The following is a 26211-nucleotide window of genomic DNA, read 5'->3' as shown; positions in this document are numbered from 1 at the left end:
TTAAATTTTAAAAAATACAAAAATTATTACATAATTTAAATTTTATCTTTAAAAAAAAACAATTTTTTATTTAATTTTAATAGATTTAAAAATATTTTTTGAACCATTGAGCTTAAAATCCCTCTTGCACAATATAGCTTCCTAAAGCAATAAATTAAAATAATTTTACCAAATACTATAAATTTTTACTAATTAGCTAAAATTTAATGTATTTAAGGAATAATATAGTTTAAATGGCTTGTTAATTATAATTTATTTTATGAAAAATTGAGAAATATTGAACAGATATTCAAATAATAATAATGGGATGAAATATGATTAAAACCTGGAATAGTATTGAAAATTTATTAAAAAAATAATAAAATAAGTAGTAATATATATTAAAATGAATTAATTAGTTAAAAATGATAAAATAATTTCTAGTAAATTTAACCTTTTTTCAATGTTTATTTTTAAAAGGTTACTCATTTTGACATAAATGTTTATAACAACTTCGAGTATGTACATGTAAAGTTTGAAAGAAAAAATTACTTTTACGATAAAATAATGATTATAAGAAAAAAAAAACGAAGACATTATTATCAAAATATGATAAAAAAAATTAATGAGGGATTAGATTTTTAAAATTGGGTTTTTATAATTTTATTAAAATTGTTAAAGGAGAGGATCGGATATGTCCTGTAAATATTTTAGAGTAAGTTGAAGAATCCAAGGGGTGTGACAACTCTATATATATCTTTAAAATTCATTTTAAAATTAATGCAATGAATGGTCAATCGCATGGTGTGTTTAGAAGAAGTCAAAATTCGTGCTCAATTTGCCTACTTACGGAAACGCCCAAGAAATTTCTATCTCGTCCCTCCTAAAGATGATACATCTTCCCCAATCGTGAATCTCTGCTTGCTAAAGGGAAATTAAGAGAATCAAACCTTTTTCAACCCTAATAGCAAATCCGGGATCAATCTTTTTTCTTAGCTCATCGCTTCGTGGAACCAGTATCAATGGAGCCCCCTCACCTCCATGTGTTCTTCTTTCCCTTCATGTCTCCAGGCCACCTCATTCCCATGGTCGACATGGCCAGACTCTTCGCCACCCACGGCGTGAAGTCCACTATAATCACCACTCCACTCAATCTCTCTCGCTTCCGATCCATCATAGGCCGCCACAATTGCTCTTCTAATTATGTCCCAATCGACCTCCATGTCCTTGACTTACCCTTCTCCGCTGCAGGCCTCCCTGAAAACTGCGAAAACCTCGATTCCTTACCGTCGCGGCTCATGTCATACAATTTCAGCAAGGCCATCATGATGCATCAGCCACCGTCCAGTGATCTCGTCCGTCGGCATCGGCCTGATGCTATCATTTCCGATCTCAACCTCCCATGGACGGCCGAAATTGCTAGAGAGCACGGCATCCCGCGTATCGTTTTCAACGGAGGGTGCTGCTTCTCTCTTTCTGTCGTCGACGGTGTTGCCCGACATAAGCCGCATGAGAACGTCAGCTCTGATACAGAGCCCTTCTTGGTACCCGGTTTGCCGGACCCCGTTTTCATCACTAAGTCTCACATGCCGGAGCGATTTTTTGGCAACTTGGGTCTTCACGAATTCTTCAAGAGCTTCATGGAAGCTGAACGAAATACCTACGGCGTAGTGGCCAACACTACTTACGAAATTGAACCAGAGTATGTGGAGCACTACAAAAAGATTACTGGAAAAAAGGTGTGGCCGGTTGGACCGGTCTCTCTCTGCAACAAGAAAGCTTTGGACATGGCGGAGAGAGGAAACAAAGCTTCGATTGATAAAGAAAGGTGTCTCACATGGCTCGACTCGAAGAAGCCCAACTCAGTACTCTATGTTTCTTTTGGAAGTCTCTGTACTTTCAGCAAGTCACAGCTTCTGGAGTTAGGATTGGGCCTTGAAGCTTCAAATCACTCGTTCATCTGGGTCATCAGAGATCATCAAGAACTTGGCTTTGTGCTCAAGGATTTCGAAGAGAGAGTGAGAGATAGAGGTCTCATCATCAGAGGTTGGGCTCCGCAGGTTCTGATCCTCAACCACGAGGCTGTTGGCGGGTTCATGACTCACTGCGGGTGGAACTCGGTGCTGGAATCGGTAAGTGAGGGCGTGCCACTGATAACTTGGCCGCTCTTTGCTGAGCAGTTCTACAACGAGAATTTTGTCTTGCATCGTTTGCGAATCGGAGTTGGAATTGGTGTGCAGAGCGGGTTGGCGTGGGGAGAGGAAGAGAGGAGCGATGTCTTGATGGAAAAGGACCAAATTGCCGAAGCAGTGACTCGGTTGATGAGCGACGGGGAAATGGTGGAAGTGATGAGGAAGCGAGCGAGTCGACTCCGCGACATAGCGAGATCTGCTGTGGAAAAAGGTGGTTCATCTTACGTAAGTGTGGGCCTTCTAATTGAGGATCTCTTGAATCAAAGGGAAGAGAGACTAGCAAGAGATCATCGAGTGGGGCTAGCAGAGAAATAACGACTTGGGCCTAGGCGCAAGAGGTGTTTTAAATGTGGGACCGTGGGCCTTGTGTCACCTCTCATTTAAACGATACTCCTTGTTCCGTAATGTAATTGGCCTATTAGGAGGTTAAGATGTCTGTAGGTATCAGCGCGTCTGATTGGTTCTCAAGGAGGTAACCTATATTTGGTCAGGTTGGAGGTTGCGGCCCTTCCTTCCATGACAATTACATCAATTGGGTTGAAATGAGAAAGAATCCTTATTTTTTTCAAATTCGCTTTCTCATTAAAAACCTTCTCATCTGAATGGTTGTAATAGCGACAATATATAATGGAGGTTGCAATTGAATGATTGGAATAGAGACAATATATGATTGATCAAGAAATGACAATATTTGATTGCATTACCATTAAGGCAAAATGGGATTTATCAATCCATTCCTAATTTTTTATTGTTCTATGTGTCACATGACGGTTGATCAGATTTGTTGGCATCCTTCAATTGGTTAGTTGTGAAGGAACCAATTTGTCAATGTCTTATTCATCATTTGAGGAGGTATCAAAACCTAGGGTAAAAGTCTTTTATATAGATCTCATGAAACTAGAGAACTATAAAAATGTATTATAATTGTAAAACTTCCTCATAACTAAAATATTATGTCTTTTTCAATACTTTAGTATACTTATTCAGTGATGTCATAGTAGTTGAGTTTTTCTGAAATTAGTTGATTTGCTAGCAAATTTTAATTGATTTAAATTTTTAAAGAGGCCTTGAAAGTGATCAAGTGTTTCAAGGTCCATAACAGGTGGCATTAGAGCCTGGTTATATAAAGTAAATTGTAGGCATCATGTTGAGCTCCAAGGTGGTTGGAGGTTACTTCTATTGAGCAATGACCTTATGAGTTTAAGGCTCTTACTACTTGTAGGGGTGAGAAAGAACTAATCACTACTAACATTAAGGAGAGATAACACTTGATAGAGTACAACATGGATGAGGATGTGTGGGATCTTGTAGGGTATATCTAAGAGCTTAAGAGAGGCATGCTAGGAGCAAGCCCCACGCAAGAAAGGGTGAGTGAAAAAAATTTGTTCCTTCCTTGCTAAGATCGAGTGACTTCTTATTCCCACCCACCCTAAGAAACTTACTCTAGCTTTGTCTTCGCTTACTTAGATGTTGTTTATGCCTCCATAGATGGAACTTCATTAGGATCTATTAGATTTACAAGCCAACATGGAAGTCGAGTTCTAAGCTCGTTGAGAATATGTGGCCACATGCAAGAGGGCCTTTACTACAAGCGTTTGAGACCTTGCCTTAATCATGGCTATAGCATAGCCTTAGTAGACTGCAAGAGAAACAACTCCTTAAACCTAAAGACATCAAGGGGTGCTCATACCCAAAAAAAAAGGTTAAGTTAACTTTCTATAATCAAAGAGGGTAAAAGGGGATATAAGGGAGAAAAAAGTTTTAACCCTTAACAGAGTTAGCATCTATACTAGTTAATCCTAAGAAGAGTTGGTGGATCTTTTATAAAGAGGGCTACAACATAATCATTTGAATAAAAATTTCATTATCTTAATCATTACTAGTAAAATTAAGTGGTTTTTGTATGGAGAATGATTTATTAAATACCCAAAGAAAATGACTCAATGTGCCTAAGTAGAGAAATCCAAGGCAAAATTTAATCAAAGAGCACCATGATATCAAGGGGGTTGATCAACCCAAACAAAGATGCAAGAGTGCATTATTAGAATCAGCATATTTTGAGGCCTACATGAAGACTTGTCTTTCTGTTATGCTAATAAGACAAGAATGGTGACCATTGATTTCATCAATTCACTCCCAAATTAGATGGATATGGGTTAATCATTGTGATAAGGATGATATTAAATTTGATTCTACAAGCATGAGATTCTCATATGAGACATTTATAGCAACCTCAAAGGATTGCATGACCAAGGAGGTAGTAAGCTTATTCTTAAGCATACAATGAAGCATTGGGCTATTCAATGATTATAAGTGACCGACCCTTATGATTCATTAGAAAGTTCTGGACAGGTCTCTTTAACTTGATGGAATCTAAGCTCAACTTCTCCGTTAACTGCATGACTTCCGTGGATGCTCTTCTAGTATCTTAGTAAGAGTATAATACATAAAAGGATCATATTCTATGGTTGTAGTCTGTACATGTTGCAGATGAAAATTGCTTCTTGCCAAATCAATCAACTAGCACCATCATTGGTAGCCGAGTACAAACGCTTATAAAGCTTATAATATTACTATAAATGCAACCTATAATATTATAACCTAAAAGGAAATAATATCGAAAAGGAAAGTCAATTACACAAATCTTATACCCTAAACAACACAAAAATATATAGCAAACATAATATTGAGATCATTTATTGCATAGCATGAACATTAATTTTCCACTATATTAACTTTACCTGGCAATAATATTATTTCCAAAAGGCTTATTAATAGCAATTTCTACTTCTACTTCAGATCCCTCATACACATAATATGCACACAACAAAAAATCATCCTCCATTTCTTTCGAAAGTCGAAAAGAGTTACATTTTTTTTTCTCGATTCCCCAAAGTTTTTGAATTTTCATTTTTAAATCAAATACCGTATTTGTTTCTTTCACCTTGACATTAGCCACAAGCCTCGATGACTTCAACACTATTAAAAACTCTTTCTCAGGTTCTGGCATGACGGTAAGATGAACACTAGTTGCACTATGAAAGCCATAATGTGCAATGGTCTCTACGTCCTTTAACACAGTCTGATCGAACCATAGGGTTTATCTCCTCACTCTCACATTCAAATCCTCTTCAATCCTTCTCTTCAACTCTAGAATGGTGGAGGTAGTTGACATTTCAATCTCTCGTATCACCTCTCCTCCCTTGATTTCAAAATTCACAATCATCATCTTGTTGGAATTTTCCAAGGTTTGATTCTCCCTTGGCTTCAACTAGTACAAACAAGACTAGAGCAATCTTTCTACATACCTATGAATTCTACACTACCACCAAAGGGAATATGTTTGTTCTTTAATTTACTTTTTTAAATACATGATTTATTTTAACAAAATCCTTTTAAAAATAGAGATAACTAACATTCCGATAACTCCTCAACAAAAAATCATGAAAATGTCAATATTGATTTTTTTTTAATTTTTTATTTGACTTTGATTGTTATTATGGTTAACAATTTAATTTAAAACAACATAGTCCCATGTGTTTCACTCATCCAATAATTCTTGTTGCACTTGCATTTTTCTAATATTCAGTATTTAAACTAAAATTATTTATTAAAAATTAATTTTTTTATTATTCATCACAAATCATGATAAATTTAAAAATTAATTTTTAATTATCATATTTTTAAAAATTATATATATATTTTCAAAAATATTGTATTTTTTTTTCTTAAAATCCCAATGAATAGCAGTGAAAATGTATTAATATTTTCCTAACTTTTAGATTATTTAGGGAGTTTTCGATCAAAATAACTCCTTTATGAAAAAATTAACTATTTTGTTAAATTTATGTTTAAAATGATTTTTTTTATTAGTACTGATAATATAAATATTTAAATTGAAGTTGAAATCTAAATTGTCAATTAAGACTTGAATTCAAAAATGAAATATCAATTACTAATTATGACTTTAATTTTTAATCTAAAACTTCAATTGTCAATTGAAATTTTTGTTGAAAAAATAAAGTCTTAATTATTAATTGAAGTTTTATTTTTGAATTGAAATTTTAATTATCAATTAAGGTTTCATTGTCGTGAGAAGATGATTTGACATATGTTAAAAGAGAACAAATTTGAAAAGAGGCCTCAAATGTATATTTTTACGGTCAACCCGACCATTTCGATCCAAAATTCGAATTTAGGATGTGGCCATCGAAATTCTCTTAATGGCTTTACTGTTTATGCGCCGCATTTTTTTCAGCAGCTGTTTACCAAAAATACCAATTAACGATATGATTACGAAAGGAATTGACAGTTTCTAGAAGCTTTCAATTATTTTCATTTTGGTCACAAGCATGGCAAAAATAAATGAAAAATAATTTTGATGATGGAATGGGAGTTAATATGCATTTGCATATTGGAAAAGTTTTTAAAATGAGACTTAAACCAAAAAGTTAAAATTAGGATATTATATCATAAATATATAATTTATATATTATTAAAATTTAAAATAATTTAAAACTTAAATTATATTTTATAGTAAATATTTATTTTGTTTGATTAAATAATAATAATAAATCATTATCTTAGTAAATTATGAACCAAATAGTAGAACATCTTAGTTTAGAGACGGTCTTACTTGAGCCCGCCCTAATGGTATGTGTTTGAGATAAAAATAAATGAGTTGAATTTGAGATGAATTTAAAAAAAAAATTAAGACAAGTTTGAAGCAAGATGATTTTGTGGATGTTTAGTAAATCAACTTAATTATTTAAAATGACTTAATAATTTAATTAAAGTTATGAGGAAATTTAAATATGTTTGACAAAAGAATTTAATGATATGATTTAAAGTAAAAAAATAATTTTAAATAATAAGTAAAAATAATTAATTTTTTTTTAAGTTCATATTTTTATTTTATCTTTTTGCCTCAATTTATCCTAATTTCCCCTATGATCTCATTTGTTCCTCTATGACCTTCATTATTATTCGATTTTTTTGCCTTAGCTATAATTTGTAAGGATAAATATGTAAATATGATGATTTAAAATATTTTTTAAGTTAATTTTATCAAACAACCTTAATATTTAAATTAATAATTAAATAATAAGTTTTAATTCAATAACTTAAATATAATTTAATTTAAAATCAATTTAATTCATTATATAATAAATATTAAGTCTTATCAAACACACTTTTTGTCTCTTACCTTAACATATTAAATAAAAAATTATTTTAGTTGTTTTTTTATTTTTAAAATTGTTAATATACATAATCAAATTTTATTAAAATAAATTATAAATATTTTACATGTATTAAATAAAAATTATATTTATTTTCTTTGCTTTCAAAATTCATGCTTAGACCTTCCATACTTTTTTTAAGTACATTTTCTCTCATTTCTCGGGATGGAATGTTTGTTCCAGATCATACGCTTTCGTGTTGAAGTTGAATTGCAGGTGGGAAATGGATATAATAACTCAAAACAGCACTGAAATTGATTATATATAGTACCCACCTCAATGTCGTACATGTTGAATGACGAAAATGAAATTTCATCTTGAATTGAATAGGCCCACTGTCACTGCTGGTTTTGGAAGTTATGAGTCTTGCCTTCTTTTGCAATGAAACTATAGGAAAGTCATTAACCCTTTCATTATCTAAGGAGCAATTAAAATTTAAGAAGAAAGTCTTTAATTTATCTTCAATTGTAAGGATTTTGCATTGATATCGTTACTTAGCATTTCTTTATTTTTCTTCAATCCATCTTTTTTGAAAGATTTTACGATTGAGCAAATACATAAGATCAAATTATAAAATAAAAAGACCGAAAGTAAAATTGTATGATAAAACTTAAAAACAAACAAATAGGGTCAAAGTATAAAAAAATAAGATCAAGTTAAAAATGTTGACATATGATGAATGAGTAAATTGCTTTTATTTCAATTCTAACCATACTATAAATATTTAAATAAATTATCATATTTGATATGTCACTTTCATTTCAACCACCCTCTTAAAGGAAACAAGTTGAGTAAATGAATTTTTCATACTAACATCATGCCTCCTCACATTTCATTATTTTTGTTCTTTTAAAATATATATTAAAAATAAATATAGTTTATTAATAACTAAATAAATATTATAAATCTTTATAATTTATTTTTGCGATGAATAATACCCTTTTAATTTTAGAAAAAAGTAGAAAGATTAAATTAAATTATTTTTCTTTAATTACATATATAATGAAGATGGAGTACGATGAGACAAAGTAATACCCTAACATACTCTAAACCCATCGAAGATTCAAAATTAATTTCTCGAACTAGTTCTTAATTCCTCTAACTTTCTCTTAAATCTACAAGTTTACAAGAACAATTGCCCTAATGTCATATAAAAATAAAAATCATATCCTAATATCATCTCTAAATTACATATGAAGACATAAAAGGACGAAATTAAAATAAAAAACAAAGATAAGTCAAGTTTGAAAACAATTTAAGCAAATCGAGGCTAATGTTAAATCTATAAGGACGAATAAAATTTGTTGTAATATCATCTTTAATCCATCTATAAACAAAAAAATTGTCCCATTATATCTATAAACCAAATATTAAAGTATGAACAACAAGATTAAAATAGAAAATAGTGAGAGAAAACTAAAAGGTTGTTCGAAAAGAAATTGTAAGAAGTAAATCTCGTCCTATTAACCCTTGTAAACAACTTATACTACACCGTAATATCATTTTTATTAGGAGGGCAATTGAACTTAGTTCTTACTTCTTACTTCTTACTTCTTACCAGTCACATCCTGTAAGTACATTCGAGAGGGCTATTAACTGCACATTTTTGAAAAAACTTCCGTACACTCACAGGCAGACAGAAGATGATCATCTCTATTTTCTTGGAAAGGCGAATGAGAGTCGTATTTTCCTTTTCTTTTCAATGCCCCCAAAGCTTTTGAATTTTCAGCTTCAAGTCTGCCACCTTGTACCACTCTTTCACCCTGACAAGAGCTTCTGGACAAGTTGCCGACTTCAAGGCGATGAACAACTCCTTTCAGGCTCTCTGCCATGACCTACATCAAGTTGTGTACTTGCCACCACAATTCGCAATGGTGTCGTCATCATTCCTGGAACCATGGGATTTGCCTTGCAAATTTGGCTTCAACGGTTCAACCCCAGAATGGTTGCTGCAGACTAGAGGAGGCATTTCCACTGTCTGGGTTTCTTCTTGGCTTGAACTGGTCCAAAAAAATCAGCAAAAAAATGTTGGTATTGGTGGGGATAATTTACATGAAAATTCATTTCTGGTATGCGAGGATGGAAGAAAGAAATTGCCTGTTTTGGCATCATCAAATGTTTGTTTTTAACCTTACATTTTTTTATGCATGGATATTTATGTAACTTGGAGAAGTCACGGTCCCCATTTTGGGAAGGCGTGAAGATGACTTGATGATCATTGGGCACGGCCCTGCTTTCGATATTAATTTCAGAGCCCTCTGATTCTGTCACCAAGCTCCTGGCCCAATCACCATGGGCCCATGCCCATTTCTTGTATTTTATTGTATTCAATTCAAAATGCAACCATGAAAAGCACCTGCAGGATTCCAGAATTAAATAAATGAAAACTCTCAATAGTTATTTATTATCATCTTCTTCTTTGTTGATCAGAATGAGAAGATGGCGTACTTTTTTACACTACTGTCACAGTCATTCATGGCTAACTATGAAGAAGAAGAAGTTGGGCTGGAACTTACGTGTATATATTCTTCTCCTATTCTTGCATTTTCCTTGCCAAGATCCATATTGAACTCTAATCCATCAATAGTGTATCTTGTAACCTAAGCCCAAGTGATTATCTGCCATCAGTTTTTGTTCCTCTTCTACATTTCATGAACTTACACCATGTCCATGCTCTTGCTTTCTTCCTTATGTTTTCATGTGAAAGATTCCCTCCAGATTAAGTATTCTAGATGTGATATATATGGAAGTCCCTACAGTTCAACCTGCTATTCAATAAGATCAATATCCAACCCACACCACATTTAATCAAGCTGCAGATTCTCCAAGGACAAACAAAGGTCACAGTAGAAGCCATTTTGATCACTAAAAATATTTAATTTAGGGATAATTTCACTGCATTTTGTATAGAATGCATGGGTAGCAGATTAGCAGTACCCATACTCAAAACTGAAAATCCTTTTGGATTAATATTTTGGTACCATCAATATTACTCAGGTGGAGGAGGTCGTAGTACAGTCTACAGATTTGGTCAGATTCTGAGATACAACAATTCTCATCCACTTGCATGCCTATAATGAAAACAACAATGATAAACAAAACGAAGAAGAAGAACATGATGGCCACCAACAAATTATGGATGAAACCCATGAACATGAATTAGTTTTTTTCTTTTTCTTGGGATAGGCATGCGCACTTAATCAGAATCATTAGAAGACTGGAAATTAATGGGATATGCACAGATAAAACATTAATACAAAAGGGGCAAAGCAAATCCCAAGAGTCCTACCTCAGTGAAAGTTGTTGGTTCAGATGCCCATGAAATCTCCAAGCAATGATCTCTCCTAGATTCTTTTCACCAGCATGCATATAGGAGGATCCTCAAAGCAACACAGTAGGCCTGGAAAAGGACGTCTAACATGTTTTGCCATTATTGGATTCTAACTTTCAAAGGGTTATAATTCTCCAAGAAAAAATATTATTCCTACAATAATGTTATTTCCAACTTCAATCTCAACTCAAAATAAAGCTTAATCTATACTAGTTTCTTACTAAATATCGGTCCCACATTCATAACATGTCCAAGACCAAATTCTTTGTTTTTCAAATTTTCACCATATAAACTTTAAATGAAAATGTTTCCTTCTGATTTCTTTGTTTCCTAGTAAGGGGTCTTATCCAGCCATCACCCCGAACACACACATAGAGAAGAAAAATAACATTTCACACTGCATATGACAGAAATATGTATATTACAAGCTCTACATGAGTGATATAAACTAAGTTCGGTTTAGATAAGGAAGATATGTATACCATAGAGTAGATCATTTGGAGGTTAAATTCATCTAAAGATATTACAAAGTTTGGTTTTAAAGATTATGTGCTCCTCTTTCGATCGAATTTGTAGTTGTTTTGCTTCGAAGTCTTTTTCCTTGCAGAAAAAAGAATCCTAAACACAAAATGAAAAAAAAAAACAAAAAGACAAAAAGGATATGTGTGGTTAATGAGTAGAGCCACTGAAATCTCAAGATCAAAATCGAGTCATACACTTGCCATTAATTTCCTTTTGGCCTCATGAGTTAAGAGCTATATATATCGGCCTAAAATTCATAATCATAGTATTTAGCCGTGAAAGTACTGAAAGTGGATGCATTTGTGGCCTCTACTGGTTCCCTTTTTCCCTTTCTTTTCAAAGCTAAATTGTACTCTATTAACAAAACATTCATCATCTTCAAGTGTACGGCAGATTTTTTTTTATTTATTTCAAAGCATTGTTTGGGTTTTCTCTACCAAACAAGAGGAATGGATAAGAAGTACTGGAAGCAACCAATCACATGCTTGTAAAAATGTGGCACGGTTCTACCATCATTGGCCGTTTGAAAAATAGGGTACCCTAAGCTTGTATCTGAGAGTACGTATCAGTGAACCAACCTGCAGCAAGACATGTCTCCTATGATCTACACACCTAAATCTACAACAAAAAAATATGTGCTAAAGAGCTTGAACATTAACCCAACCAGGCTAGGAGCTCCAACCTCAATCCACAGTGTTAAATCCATGGCAATACTTCAAACAAGTGTCCATGCCCATGCCCATTACTGGAAGTTGTAAGTTTGCTTTGCTTGTCCTCGATTTTCTCAGCAACCAAACGGAGGTAGCCTAAAAACACAACCACAACCCAGACCCAAAGATAAGGCATTCAAACATATATAACAAAAGAACTAACAAATTAAAGTAAGTGAATGGAAATGCAAAGCGTACGTACCTGCAATCCCTTCACTTATCAGCTGATAGACACCCATTTCAGTTCATCCTCATCTCAAATTACTGCATGATTTCAAGCTTGGAGATGGTAACTAGAGTTGTTTGCGACTGAAAATGAAATTCCCTCATGGATTCTCATGGCAAGAACTCTAAAGAATGGAGAGGTCGTGGGGAAAGAATTGGATCAACATATAATATGCTCCAGTGGAGATATTGGAGAGTAGTGGCAGACCATGTTCCTGGTTTAGTCGTTCACTGCGAATGCAGCATCATCAAGATTCTCATCTCAAAATCTTTGGCAGAGATTGCATCACTGCCCTTCCATTGGGTGTGAATCTTGATGATGCTGCATCAGCTAACGACTGTGTCCATCACCTCATGCACTATACCAAACTCCTAGGTCTGCAGTATTTTCCTTCTTCTAAGTCATGGATACGATTCAAAAAAAACATTACCAGACAATAAATCAAGAAATCGATGAAGACAAACATGAAAAGAAATTTCCTAGATCATTTTCTCCCGCAGTCTTCAATGGTTTGGAGGATACGGATCTCGCTTCGCCGATGCGATTCCGGCGAAAACTGCCGTTAATAAAGAACCCATGTACTAATATCAGATCCCGGAGACTAACGTAATCCGATCTCGATGATAAGCCAAACCAAGAAAAGGACTTTTTCTTTAAAACAAAAAAAAAAAAACAGAAAAAGAATCCAAGAAAATTAAATAAGATAATAGTTACGTAGGTACAAACAGGATTAACATATTGAAAAGGAAACAACAAAGGAAGTGAGAGAAGCTGAAAACAACCCGTTTCCCGGAATAACCCACCGGCGAAATCAATAGCTTTTGCGATGATATGATGGATTACAGTGTTGGTGTGAGTAGCTGTGACGCAAACATTGAAAGAGATGAGAGAGAAAAAGAAAAAAAATAAAATCTAGATGGAAATTATTAAGTGAGGTTAGAGAAGAGATTTGTGTGGGAGACGGACAATATCATTTCTACAGGTATATATCACAGGAATTTGACTTATATGCTGTTCAACTCCTGTGCCCTTCCCCAGTTTCCCTACTAAATTATTCTGTCTTCAAAAGAAATCACCATCTTTTAACCTTCTGTTCAACCCTTCTTTTGTTTCCTTTTCCTGCTTTCTATGTATCAAACCCTTTATCCATCACAATCCAAAATAATTAGAAAGAAAATAAAACAATAATAATAAATGTAATAATTTTTTAAATTAAGGAATGAATGGGTCTAATTACCCGTTTAATAAAGTTTGCTTTGTATGATAGTTCGTGTTAGCAGATATAAGCTTAGGGTATATTTGGTAACTTTCTAAAAGTTATTTTCTACTTTGAAAATTTAAAATATTTTTAATATTTTTAAAAAATAATTTTTATATTTATTAATTTATTTTTAATCATTTTATATCTTTATATAAAATAATTTTTTTTAAAAAGCATCTTTTAATATTTTTTAAAAGCGGTTTTTGATTGTTAAACATGTTTTTCTGATTTTTTATTTTTAAAAATAAAAAATTGTTTTTAAAAACGGATATTACCAAACAGACCCTTATATATGTTTTTCGGTATCTAATGTAATAATATATTCTTTAATATTTTGGAAACGTTTTAAACATGTTGCAGAAAAGGTGGTAACTTCATAAATGAACAAGTAGTAAATAAGACTGTTTGTTTGAAGCGAAATTATTAAAACTGAGAAGAGGAAAATATGGCTATAATCTTGAAGATACAATACGTTTCACAACATGATCCGGCTGAAATAGTGACAAAAAAGAACGATTAAATTAAAGGAGACGAAAAGGGAAGAAAATGGAATGGAGCCAATTCCAAAGCCAAAAGGAAAGGGCCAGATTCCTTACCCTAAAAGGTCTACCTGGGGAGGGTCCCAACGTACAAATCTGATGTGGCTGCCCAAGTGTTTTCAATTTACATGGTGGGCCTTTTGTCCCTTAAATAATTCATAAAGGAGATATGCCACTCCCTTCATTGTACCTTGTGTTCCCCCCCTACATTATACATTATTCCCCGTTGGGCCTCCCCGGCCCATAAATAGCCTTCTCAGTTTTCAATTTCGTCGCCATGCCAACCTGTAATTCAAACATTTCTAATATTTCTCTATAAAATTTTTAAAATTTTGAAATGGGCTCCTCCTGGGCTCACACCAAGGCCCGTTACACGGACAGGTCTGTAGGCCCACCTTGGCATATGGCCCGCCCACAAGAAAAAGTGAAAGTTAAAAAAAGATTTAGATTCCTAAGAAGAATGGTCCCGCAGCTTGAAAAAAATGCTTTGGATGGATTACTAAAATTAAAGAATGTGATTGTGTAAAATGGACGATTAAGAATAATCAAGATTTTTAAGTATCATTACACGTGATCACATGCACAGTAATGGGCCATTTTTTTAAAATTTGGCGGTGGATGGAATGGAATTGAAAGATGGTGATTGTGGATTTGTCTTATTGTCATGTGAATTAATTAATCATTCCATTAATCTATAGTTTAGATGATTTAATACATATAATAATCAACTTTTCCTTTAACTTCATTTGGAAGTAAACAACAAGCTCCGATCTCGGTCCTCTATAAAATCATTCTCATAGAATTTTGAATGAGACACAAATAATTGTCAATTAGTATGCATTTTGTGGGGACCCAAACGACTCCTCCAAACAAGCGATGAACCCACACACACAAAACCTAAACCATTCCTTTAACTTCATTTGAAAGTAAACAACAAGCTCCGATCTCGGTTCTCTATGAAATCATTCTCGTAAAATTTTGAATGAGACACAAATAATTGTTAATTAGTATGCATTTTGTGGGGACCAGACGACTTCTCCAAACAAGCGATGAACCCACACACACAAAACCTAACCGAATAAGATCATTCTATAAGTACATATATGTTACGCTTAGCTTTACTGTTAAAAAGAACTTAGTTAAGAAAAGAGTTATAGAATTCATAGTACAAAATAATGAAATGACGATGATCAAAGGGAAGGGTTTTTTTTTTTTTTTTTTTTCCTGCATTTCTTCCTTCATAAAGTAAAAAAAGATTTCAATTAACTTAACCATAAAAAAAAATCTATTCAACCAAACAATGTTACAATTTTGAATAGGACACAATTAATTGTCAATTAATATGCAATTTGTGGGGACCAGACTCTTCCCCCAAACAAGTGCTAAACCCCATATAATTAAAACCTAACTAGATAAGGTTGTTTCATAAATATACATCCGTTATACTTAACTCTACTGTTACACACAATCACAAACAAATTTTAAAAAGAATCTTAGTTAGAAAATGAGTTATATAATTCATAATACAAGATAATAAAACCACAATTAGAGATAATAGGTTTTTTTTTTTTTTTTTCTACATCTCTTCATTCATAATGTTAAAAATATTTCAACTTGTTTAACCATCGAGAAAGTCTATCTCGGACCTAGTGGGACACTCTTTTGCAAGGTGTTCATTCAAGAAGAGGAGAAGCTAAAGCAACTGCCCAAGGAGGTCTGAAGAAGGTGCCAACACAATTGGATACTTTAAATGAAGGTACGACTTTTAAATGATATAGTTTATTGTAATTTTGTAGAGTTATAATATGCCCCTAGGCCATGCCCCATGGCATAATGTGTGTCCACAATCTGGCTGGTATGGTGGGTCGGATTTGATCTTGGAGTTGCCCACTTTGTTCCTACATTTGCTAAAGGCAATGTTGAAAGGTGTTCCGACAAATGAAAATTTACGAACTTACTGAAACCATAGTCTGTTTTACAAAGTTTTGATATTAAAATTCCTAAGATATTTTGTTGGAGCATGTACCTTGGATACTGTGAACCGAGGGTTTCAACTTTCAAGAGCGCCACATAGGATTAATCCACATGCGAAATGAATGGACACATGGAGCAAATATCAGAGATATTTATACAATTTTTAATAATAAAAAAATATTTTTATGAATGAAGTAGATTTTTTTTTTTTTTTTAAACAGATGAAAGCACATGCCTAGAATGGCAACGGGTAGATTGGACATGTCACCTCATCTTGACCTGTCTGTCTCACTCTTAACTCATAAAAGCCTTTCCCAAATCCGTCCTATTAAAGACGGGACGAAGCTGGTACTGAAAAAGTCCAGCCCATTATCATCTGTATGTGTATTTGCCAACAAGCTCATTGGCTTTACCCCATCCAAGCGGAATAGATTCTATGGCTTCACTCTAATCATTCATATCAACATTGAAAAAAGGCTAGCTTGATTTGGAGAGACGTGAAGATACTCTCCCTGAAGCTACTATCACGTCTTTACATGAGAGTACTAATGGGTCTATAAGTATTCTAAGATACAACATGAGCGGCTCTCAATAATGTCACATCTATGACCATGTTCATAGGAAGACTATCTAAACCCTCGGCATATTACGGTCCAAAAAAAGAAAATTGCGAGAACCAAAAAAAACTTAAGTTTTAGAAAGTTAAGAAATTTTTTTCTATAAATGTAATGATAATTCTCCTTAAAACACTATCAACCTAATGATTGGAAATATTAAATATCACCAATTGCAAATTAAAGGATTTTGACTTTGTATAAATAAAATTTATTCCATTATTAAAATAATTAAAGCTTTAAAATTTAGTCTATCAAAATCCAACACTTCCTAATATAGCTTTCTTCAAGATATTAACCCAAGGCTCTGTTTGGCTGCCAAGAATATCGGAACGAAACGAACTGGGCTGGCGTCCATATGTTAAGCCCATTTAGTTTTGGGTAGCATGCGGCCAAGTCGGATTGGGCACCTTGGAAAAATAGTTTCCAGTGGATCTGGGCTTGGGCCGCCATTTGTCCGCCTAGAGTTGAGTCGGTCCGGCTTAGGTTAACAGTGGTTACCCACGGCCTCTAGTGAGATGAGTGTTATGAAAATAAAACAAATTTCCCCAAAATTCATTAAAATAAGTAAACATTTACGTCATTAAAAATAATCTACTTTATATTGTAAGTAACCCCTCGTCTAATAAAAGCTTGATTTTTCAAAAGAGACACTAAAAAAAAGGGAAAATATGGTTTCGAACTTTCAAATTTCAATAATTCTTAAATGAAAAATAGTCTTGAGAGCGCTGAGTAAACACATATTCATCATTTTATCTCTAACTCTCTAGTCTCGACCGATTTTTTTCTTTCTTGTTCTTACGTATGTGAGGTTTTATACATGCTTATTTTCTGATCGAGCTAATGATTAGTAAGAGGGTCTAATGATGAAAAACATATGGTATAAGAACAAAATAAAGGTTTACAAGTATATTTACAAAATTTTCCCATAAATATATTCACATAGCGTAGGAGATATACTAAAGCACGTCAGAATATACCTAATAATATTTAAATTTCTAGGTAACCTTGTAATTGCAGGCAATACCCTGTTTTTCCATACAAATAAAGTCTGAGAAATATGATGGAAAACGACCTCCCCATTAAAGCCAAACATGACTTAACAAAAGCTTGTATCATCATAATTGGAAACATTGGGAGACCTGAAACACATAAATGGCTTTCTCTCTTGTCCTACCCATTAACCACTTTTTATATTTGGCTGCCCTTAAAAGTGGGAAAAGATAAAAGGGTGGCAACAAAGTTGGGACATTGTTAAAAGACCAAAACAAAGCTCTGTTACATAGCAAAGTTTTAAAGCCTCTAAAAGCCTGCGAAAGGGCAAGCGGAGAGAGAGGGATGTGGGAAAAAGAGAGGTGCCAAAAGACATGAAAATGTTGTTTTGACTTAGTAGTTGCTGGAAAAATTTTAAAAATAATAAATCATTAATTTAAGGAAAAAAAAAAAAAGAAAGAACAAGAAAAGAGGAATGTGGTGTGACGCGGCATAAATTGGGCAACTTTCTAAGAATATGTAACTGCATGTATGGTTGAAAAGACACCAAAGTAATGACCCCATTTGGCTTTTAGATGAGTTGTGTAGTTTATGATTAGTCCAAATAAAAGAAAATACAATTTTACATATGATATTCTATATCAGATATAAAAAAAAGTTTTTGTCGTTATACGAGGATGAACTTCTTTTAATTTTATAAATATGTTTTAAAATCGTGAGACCATTTTGAATGTTGAGGGAATAACGAATAAATATACTACATGTATAACATGTAGCTTCTAATTTCTGAAAAAAAATAAAATAAAATTTTAAATCATTTAAAAAAAAATCAAATATTTATGAATTGTTTTTTTAATACATTATTTATTTTTACAAACATTTAAACAATTTATTATTTATTATCATTATTACATATACTAGTTATAACATTATAAAAAATACCCTCCATCAATATATTAAAATATTTTAAACTTCTTCTATTTTAAAAATGCCCTTCATAAACATACTGAATAATTTCTCCATATATTTTATTAGGATATAATTTTTGGTAACATATTATTTTATATCTTTAATAATTAATTAATTAATTTGGTATATGAAATTTATACTTATAATTTTTCCCTATTATATATTCCTCATAAAAAAATTTCTTTTTATTACAATTTATATATTTATTTATTTTTATATATTGCAATTCATATTTTTTTAATAATAATTTTAAAGCTTCTATTTTCATATTTCTTTAATAAATTATTATTTTCATTTTAATTTTTATATACAAATATGTTTTTTACTTCATGAAGGTTTGTATTTTCATGTTAATTTTTTTTAAATATCTATTATTTATTATTATTTTTTAAATAGCATTTATTTTTCTTAATTAATCTATAAGAAGAAAAGAATGGGGCGCATGGATCATGAGAGTGAATACTGGAGTTGGGAAGAGTGGTCGGCTACAGAACCAATTAGGTAAAATGGCAGTCTGTTCTCCCACTACCAAATTTGATTTTTGTTATGCGCCAAATAATGCCCCAACACTTGTACATCCCAAAATGCTGCTTCAATTTCCACCATTGTTGGAATCTCCAGTGGGGTTTTAAAATTTCCGAGGCCTTCTCAATACAAGCACCAACCCACCACAGCTTCCCTCGCCCTTGTCTTTCATACAAGCTCAAGAGCTTTGAGCTTTGACCTATGGCTGACATACAAGGCTCCCCAGGAAGCTCCATGCATGGGGTTACTGGCAGAGAGCAAACCTTTGCCTTCTCAGTGGCTTCTCCAGCTATCCCAACTGATACTACTGCGAAATTTGCCTTACCTGTTGATTCTGAGCACAAAGCCAAGGTCTTCAAGGTCTTCTCCTTTGCCAAGCCGCACATGAGAACTTTCCATCTCTCTTGGGTCTCCTTCTTTACCTGCTTCGTCTCCACTTTTGCTGCTGCTCCACTGGTCCCTGTCATCCGAGATAACCTGAATCTCAGAAAGAGTGACATTGGAAATGCTGGCATAGCTTCAGTTTCCGGGAGTATATTTTCCAGGCTTGTCATGGGCGCCGTGTGTGACCTATTAGGCCCCAGATACGGCTGCGCTTTTCTTATGATGCTATCTGCCCCGGCTGTGTTCTGCATGTCCTTCGTTTCATCCGCCGAGGGGTATATAGCTGTCCGGTTTATGATCGGATTCTCTCTTGCCACATTTGTGTCTTGCCAGTACTGGATGAGCACCATGTTTAACAGCCAGATCATTGGGCTGGTTAATGGCACTGCTGCTGGGTGGGGTAACATGGGTGGTGGTGCTACTCAGCTCCTGATGCCGGTGATTTTTGAGATTATCTGTCGAGTTGGGGTGACCCCATTTATGGCATGGCGGGTTGCCTTCTTCATCCCTGGATGCCTGCATGTGATTATGGGGATATTGGTGTTGAGCTTGGGCCAAGATTTGCCTGATGGAAACCTTGGTACCCTGCAGAAGAAAGGTGATGTTTCCAAAGATAAATTCTCTAAGGTCAGTTAATTTCTTTCACTGAAATTAAAATTGATACTTTAGAATGAAAATATTTCATGATTGAATCTGAAAAATCTACTTTAAACGCGCGGAATTAAACGTAAGTATGATGAAATCTGGGGGGCAACTTGGAAATTGTCATAAAAAATCAAGCATATTCCCCATGCCATGCACAGTGGAGTGAGTTGAGTCAATGGCGCTTAGACAATTATTCACAATGTCTTCAATGGTTTAGCTAGCATTTTCTTTTAATTTTTCTGATTGGGTAATAACTTTGATTGAAAATTTTCCTTGTTCATCATAAGGTTCTCTGGTATGCCATCACAAATTACAGAACATGGATCTTCGTTCTTCTATATGGCTTCTCACTGGGTGTAGAATTAACCGCCGATAATGTGATCGCCGAGTACTTCTACGACAGGTTCATCATCTTCTCATCCAGCTTTCTATTAGCTAATTGAACTTAGTTGAGGGAAATACAAGTGGCCCATAGAATTGAATATCATGTTTTATATCATTATAATCCTATAGGTTTGATCTCAAGCTTCACACAGCCGGAACCATAGCGGCCACGTTTGGGATGGCGAACATAGTGGCTCGACCCATGGGCGGGCTCATGTCAGATCTAGCTGCCCGTCGTTTCGGCATGAGGGGCCGCCTATGGAACCTATGGATCCTCCAAACTCTCGGAGGAGTCTTCTGTATATGCCTGGGCCGAGCTAACTCACTCCCCATCTCCATCTCCTCCATGATCCTCTTCTCCATTGGCGCTCAAGCCGCATGTGGCGCCACCTTTGGAATCATTCCATTCATCTCTCGCCGCTCACTCGGCATTATATCCGGCCTGACCGGTGCAGGTGGGAACTTCGGATCCGGGTTGACCCAGTGGCTGTTTTTCACAAGCTCAAAATACTCCACTGCAACTGGAATCTCATTGATGGGGATCATGATCGTGGCGTGCACACTCCCGGTGGCGCTTGTCCATTTTCCGCAGTGGGGAAGCATGTTGCTACCGCCCTCCAAAGATGCAGTGAGGAGCTGTGAAGAGTACTATTATGGATCCGAGTGGAACGAAGCCGAGAAGCAGAAGGGGTTGCACCAAGGAAGCCTCAAGTTTGCCGAGAACAGCAAGTCGGAGAGGGGCCGCCGTGTTGTCTCTGCACCAACCCCACCCACAGCTACACCGCCGGCGAGCGTGTAGCGTAGAATTTGGGCATTTGAATTCCGGGCTTGTCGTATTTATTAGCCACTTCTGGGCCTTTCAAATGGCCGATGGACCCAAGACTTTGGTCCAACATTAGCCATCTGTATTGCACCAATTAAATCTAGGTATGCTTTTAGTGAAAATTTGTGCTATATATATTATGACAAACCTGGTCCAAATACCCCTCCAAATAATCATCTTAGGAAAATGTTCTTGAATGAGGAGTTGGTGGCACAAACCTTTTTCTTTCCTAGAACCGTTGTTCCAATCATAACATTGTATGGATCGAAAATGTACAAGTGGGTATGAAATATATTTGGACCCGGCCTGCAGGGCTAAATGTGAAGAAGGTGAGTGTAATTGGGCTGGGTTAGACCAGTAATGGCCAAAAATTTTAAAAAGATCGAGTAAACGGATAGACGAGAGCCCAAGGCACTGAAAGGACCGAACTGTACTAACCTTATAAGCCCCAAAGGGAGAATGGTATATACGAATGATTGCAAATGATGGTCATGATAACATTTGGATGGTAGATCATGGAAGATGGAGACCCATCATTGGATGGGTTGTATAGACTATAGACCAAAAAGATTTACCAAAACTGGCTCAGCACATGGCAGGGCCCATTTAACAGGATCCTCCAGCCTTCTTTCATTTTTGGTTTTTCCCCCCTTTTTTTTCCTCATTCCTTTGGCGATGGTACATGTGAGAACGGCCCTCTGAGCACCCCTCTATACAGCACTGCGCCTTCTGATGCAAGACCTTTTGTAAGGAAAATGACCTAACTGCTCATGTCTCATTTGTTGGATGTGTCCTAGTATATATTATTTACTGCATTTCAATTACAGTTTCTCTGATTCTGGCCTGTGTAGTTTCATCAGGTTTTAGTGGGCTTTCCCCTTGCATGGATACCCAATTCCTGATTTCCTGCTACATATATTTGTACAATTGTACCTGATTACTACACAAAAATTTCAAGAAGAAAAAAGGAGTGATGCGGTCACTTCAGTTAAACCTTTTGCCCACCAATCCTCCTCTGTTATTATGCCTATCTTCCCACATGGTCAGAAAGAAAGGCATTCAACAGTGCCGCCCTGTGGGAGAAGGGTAATTCCCCACAACCATATAGTCAATCACTCATCATTCTGTAAGTCCGTTAATGTATATATATCATTCCAGGTGAAATGGGAGGAAAGGAATATTATTGTTATTTCATAATAAGTTGATGTGCTGTGGTTAATACTAGTGACAGCTGGTGGGTTGCAGTGGATGCATTGGGTACCTGCTGCAGAGGAGCTGAATCCAAAATAAAAACCTAAACCAAAGTCTCCCATCTTATATAAATACATCAACCACCCACCTCAGCCTTTATATTTATTTACTGCTGAGAGGTAGTGGTAGAAATACTAGTAGAAGAAGCTGCAATATTCGTTCATGGCAGCCAAGGAAAACAACATAGGCCTGCAGAGTCATCAGCAGGACCGCCACCCGTGCAGATGCAAATCATTTGGGCAGAAGTGCAGTCACCTGGTGAAGAAGCAGCGTGCCAAATTCTACATTCTCAGGCGTTGTATAGCGATGCTTGTGTGTTGGCACGAGCGAGGAGACCCTTAAGGCACTTGTCCTGCTCGAGACTGCATTAGCCTATATATAGGAATGTAATTAAAAGGGAGTGCTTCTCATATATTAGATAATGTAGCTCATTCCTTTTTTTTTTCTTTTTTCTTTTTTCTTTTTTAAGGCGGTTGCAGTATATATATTTATATATGAATATAATGTTTTTTTAGCTGCTTGGGAGGCCTTTAGATCTGCGTTTGGTCTAGGTTAAATAATTTTCTGTACTAAGATTCTTCTCTCCAATCCATCTTTCTGGGCAACCAAACAGGGTGTTTGCGATGGCCCAATGATGTTGTCTTGTTGTTCACTGTCTTCTCGGATATAACTTCAAGTAAGAACCGAAAACAATTGCAGATTGAAGGGTTTCTTCAGTTTGTTTAATTTGCTTTCTTTTATCCTTCCATTTTCTGCTTCTTTCAATTGGGCTATGATGAGGCCGATGGAGTTAATTAGCAGTTAATAGCAGGAATAGATGAGAAATTTGATAAAGATTCCGGACTTGTTCCCAGATTCTTGGAGTGAATTTTGATTGGTCTGTAGTTTTCTTGTTATTTGGTCTGAACTTTCGCCGCTGAGTTCTTGAGAGAACATGGCTTCCTAGAAAGGATTTCAACATAAAATTGCACTTTCTATATATTTTTTTCTTTCATCTTGTGAATCCAGTACCTTAAGGCAATCCTATCAAAGACAAAGACTTTCTCTGATCTTTTCCTAGTATCAGTTCTTCATAAGAAAAAAAAAGTTAGAAGTTACGCCCACTGAAAAGCAGAAAAGAAGAACTGATTAAAGAGAAGAAAATTCAAATTTTTTAAGATAGAAAGTTATATTATCATTTTACATGGTGCTCCTCTTTCACATCAAATTGTCATTTCTTTGGCTGGTTGCCATGAAAGAAAAGAAAAGAAAAAGACAAGAAATTAGTTCTTAGTTCCTAAAAACTTTATTTCCTTTTCTTGGCTACCAAACGGTGCACAAATGCAAGTGCTTTTGTTGTTGAATGTGGACTGGATCTGTTACCAATGCATGCAAAATAAAAGTGTGGGAAAACCAAGCTTGATGTATAGTACTTCATAGCATTAATAACAATGCTCCCCACCAAGAAATTGTACATGATTTGGCAAGTCGGGACAATGTAATCACCATGCCTTATGCCTCCAAAACACCAGACAAGAGCAAGCATCATCTTTAAAATTATTTCCTGGACCACCCCTTAAGTTTTTGGTTCTTCCCTTCATACAATATCTTGTTTCCTCAAATCCCCCCACGTTATGGGCTAATGTTTACTTCATGTGCAACAAAACATTGTATACTAGCCCCGTTTCAAGTGAGATTGGTGGGGCATTATGTGGAATTCTGGGATGCAAAGCATTTTCCATCATTCCGTTTTATCGTTATATGGTGTAGAACAATACAATTATCCAACATGTTTTTGTAGTTGAAAGATCAAATTTGGAGATGATCCATTGAAAGGTATTAATAGACTTGTCTCCACCTGCCTTCCCCTTATCAAAAGGCTAGTACTACTATACCATATATGAATGTTCATTTCATTTTCACCTTAATAAAAAATGAAAACAAACAAAGAGTACATTGGGCTATATATCTATCTACACATGCTATGAGCTTTTTATTCCAAGTTAATCCAATGGAGATGACAAATGACCCATCATGTGCCCTGTCCATAGCTCCTTGTTTCAAAGGAAGACGGAATTTAGAGGATAAGGAAAAGGGAAAAGGGAAAAGGGAAAAGGAAAGGGGAGGGGTTTTGCATAGTAATCATTAATGCCTTTAAGCATCTCCTGATAAGACACTTATCGGTGGGAAACGATGTCAAATCATTCAATTGGTGTAAGATCTTGGAGAAAGAATGTGTCATCAGTCAAATTGAACATGTGACACTCAGAGCTTAATTGCTCGCGTGGCTTTGAATTTCCCTGCAAATGTCAGTTGTTGAATGGAAAATGAGAGGCATTGGGTGACAGTAGGAGTAGCAGCTGCGGTGGCGTTGGCGGTGGCGGTGGTGGTGGTGGTGGTGGACGGGGACGAGGACGAGGACGAGGAGGAGGAGAGTCAGGAAAAGAGTACTGAATGTTGAATGAGTGAGAGAGAGAGGTGTATGGGAGAAGGGAGATGCGGTGTGTTTGTACTAAATGGAAATGTCAGCCGACAGCGAGAATCCTTAGAAGAACGTGACTTGGTATTGGGTACATGCAACTCCTGCCCACCCTGCAACCTCCTATACTCATTACTCAGTGCCCCCTCGTGCGGTCTTCTCTCTTTCTTCCCTCATCTGCCCCCACCATTTTTTTTTCACTGTCAACATGGACATATATTGGTATACATAAACCCAAAGCCCGAAATCATCATCAAATTACTTGGATTAGTCTGAGATCTTAATATATATGATAACGAATGTATTATATCATACTGTGATTGACCCAAATGGATCGGAATCCTCTCCATCACAAATTGGGGTTGTATGAAGATTCAACATTTTACCCCCTTTTCTTTTCCTTTTTACTGAATGTGAAGTTTGAGGCAACATGTGGTGGAGAAAAATATCCATGGCAGCAGCACCATCATGATAAGGGTGTTAGACGAGTGTCCTCTTCTGCCATCCACCTAATTAATGGAAGTGTACTTCCTCACTGCTCCTTCCATCGATGCTCTTTCCGTCATCCACCCTTTTTTTTTTTCCTCTCCATATTGCATAATTCATAGATTCAATCCTGCACTGCAATTAATTCTGAAATAATTAGATTTGAAGTTTTACCTTGGATTAACACAAAGAGAGAGGGAGAGAGAGAGAGAGAGAAGAAGAGGGTGGAAAAGAAGGGTCAAGAGGAAATGGGTAAGGCGGGGAGGGGACCCAGTCTTGGAGGGGGAACACGTGCATTACTGACAACGTTGAAATATAGGTGTCAATTGTGGAAAGGTGACAATGGGGTTTGAGTACTGCCCTTTTACAACTTCCCACGTGGAGATGCACGTGTGGGGGCAGAGAAAAGGAACTGGGCACTGTAGTGCTCTTAAAGCCTCCCCTAACCCTCCTTTCATTATCTTTTTAGGTTATCTTCCCCCAACCACTTGTCAGTTGTCCCATATTATGTTTTCCTTTATTTCCTTTTTCCCCTTCTGGTACTGGAATTGAAGGTCTTCTGTTACTTCACTATTTTGCATGCCCTTAATCCTTGAAAAATGGGGTTTAGATAATTGAATTAGAAGAGTACAAAAAGCCCTTTTGAAAGATATACTGCCCACTAAAAGCTACAATCTAGATCAAATTCAATTGCTTATTTGCATA

The 26211-nt window shown here is 35.4% G+C and overlaps 2 protein-coding genes, 1 long non-coding RNA gene and 1 other non-coding gene across 8 annotated transcripts; 2 read left to right on the top strand and 2 right to left on the bottom strand.

Moving 5' to 3' along the window:
- The first annotated feature begins 739 nt into the window (after positions 1 to 739).
- On the top strand, positions 740 to 2813 carry LOC100246560 (scopoletin glucosyltransferase). The gene has a single exon (XM_002276745.4). It carries the CDS (start codon positions 1002 to 1004, stop codon positions 2484 to 2486), a length of 1485 nt encoding a protein of 494 aa, XP_002276781.1. The 5' UTR covers positions 740 to 1001; the 3' UTR covers positions 2487 to 2813.
- Positions 2814 to 8741: 5928 nt separating this feature from the next.
- On the bottom strand, positions 8742 to 13328 carry LOC132254170 (uncharacterized). Of its 5 annotated transcripts, none has more exons than XR_009466404.1 (5): positions 12177 to 13328; positions 11947 to 12070; positions 9928 to 11842; positions 9547 to 9767; positions 8742 to 9411 (listed from the first exon to the last, which is right to left on the bottom strand). It is a non-coding gene; the product is annotated as an uncharacterized LOC132254170 (long non-coding RNA). The 5 variants fall into 5 exon arrangements; XR_009466403.1 differs by having other exon boundaries at positions 9928 to 10482; positions 10701 to 12070; positions 12177 to 13327; XR_009466402.1 differs by having other exon boundaries at positions 9928 to 10176; positions 10701 to 12070; positions 12177 to 13326.
- On the bottom strand, positions 12427 to 12535 carry MIR172D (microRNA MIR172d). Its single transcript, NR_127793.1, has one exon. It is a non-coding gene; the product is annotated as a microRNA MIR172d (primary transcript).
- Positions 13329 to 19135: 5807 nt separating the features above from the next.
- Positions 19136 to 21420, top strand: LOC100263699 (high affinity nitrate transporter 2.4). The gene is made up of 3 exons (XM_002276781.4): positions 19136 to 20086; positions 20392 to 20507; positions 20618 to 21420. The coding sequence occupies exons 1-3, from the start codon at positions 19277 to 19279 to the stop codon at positions 21285 to 21287; spliced, it is 1596 nt and encodes a 531-aa protein (XP_002276817.1). The 5' UTR covers positions 19136 to 19276; the 3' UTR covers positions 21288 to 21420.
- The last annotated feature ends 4791 nt before the right edge of the window (positions 21421 to 26211 follow it).

Source organism: Vitis vinifera, chromosome 8 (genome assembly GCF_030704535.1).
Source record: "Vitis vinifera cultivar Pinot Noir 40024 chromosome 8, ASM3070453v1".
NCBI classification, from domain to species: domain Eukaryota; kingdom Viridiplantae; phylum Streptophyta; class Magnoliopsida; order Vitales; family Vitaceae; genus Vitis; species Vitis vinifera.
The sequence above is the reverse complement of the archived record's forward strand: the minus strand, read 5'-3'. Positions and strand labels throughout refer to the sequence as shown.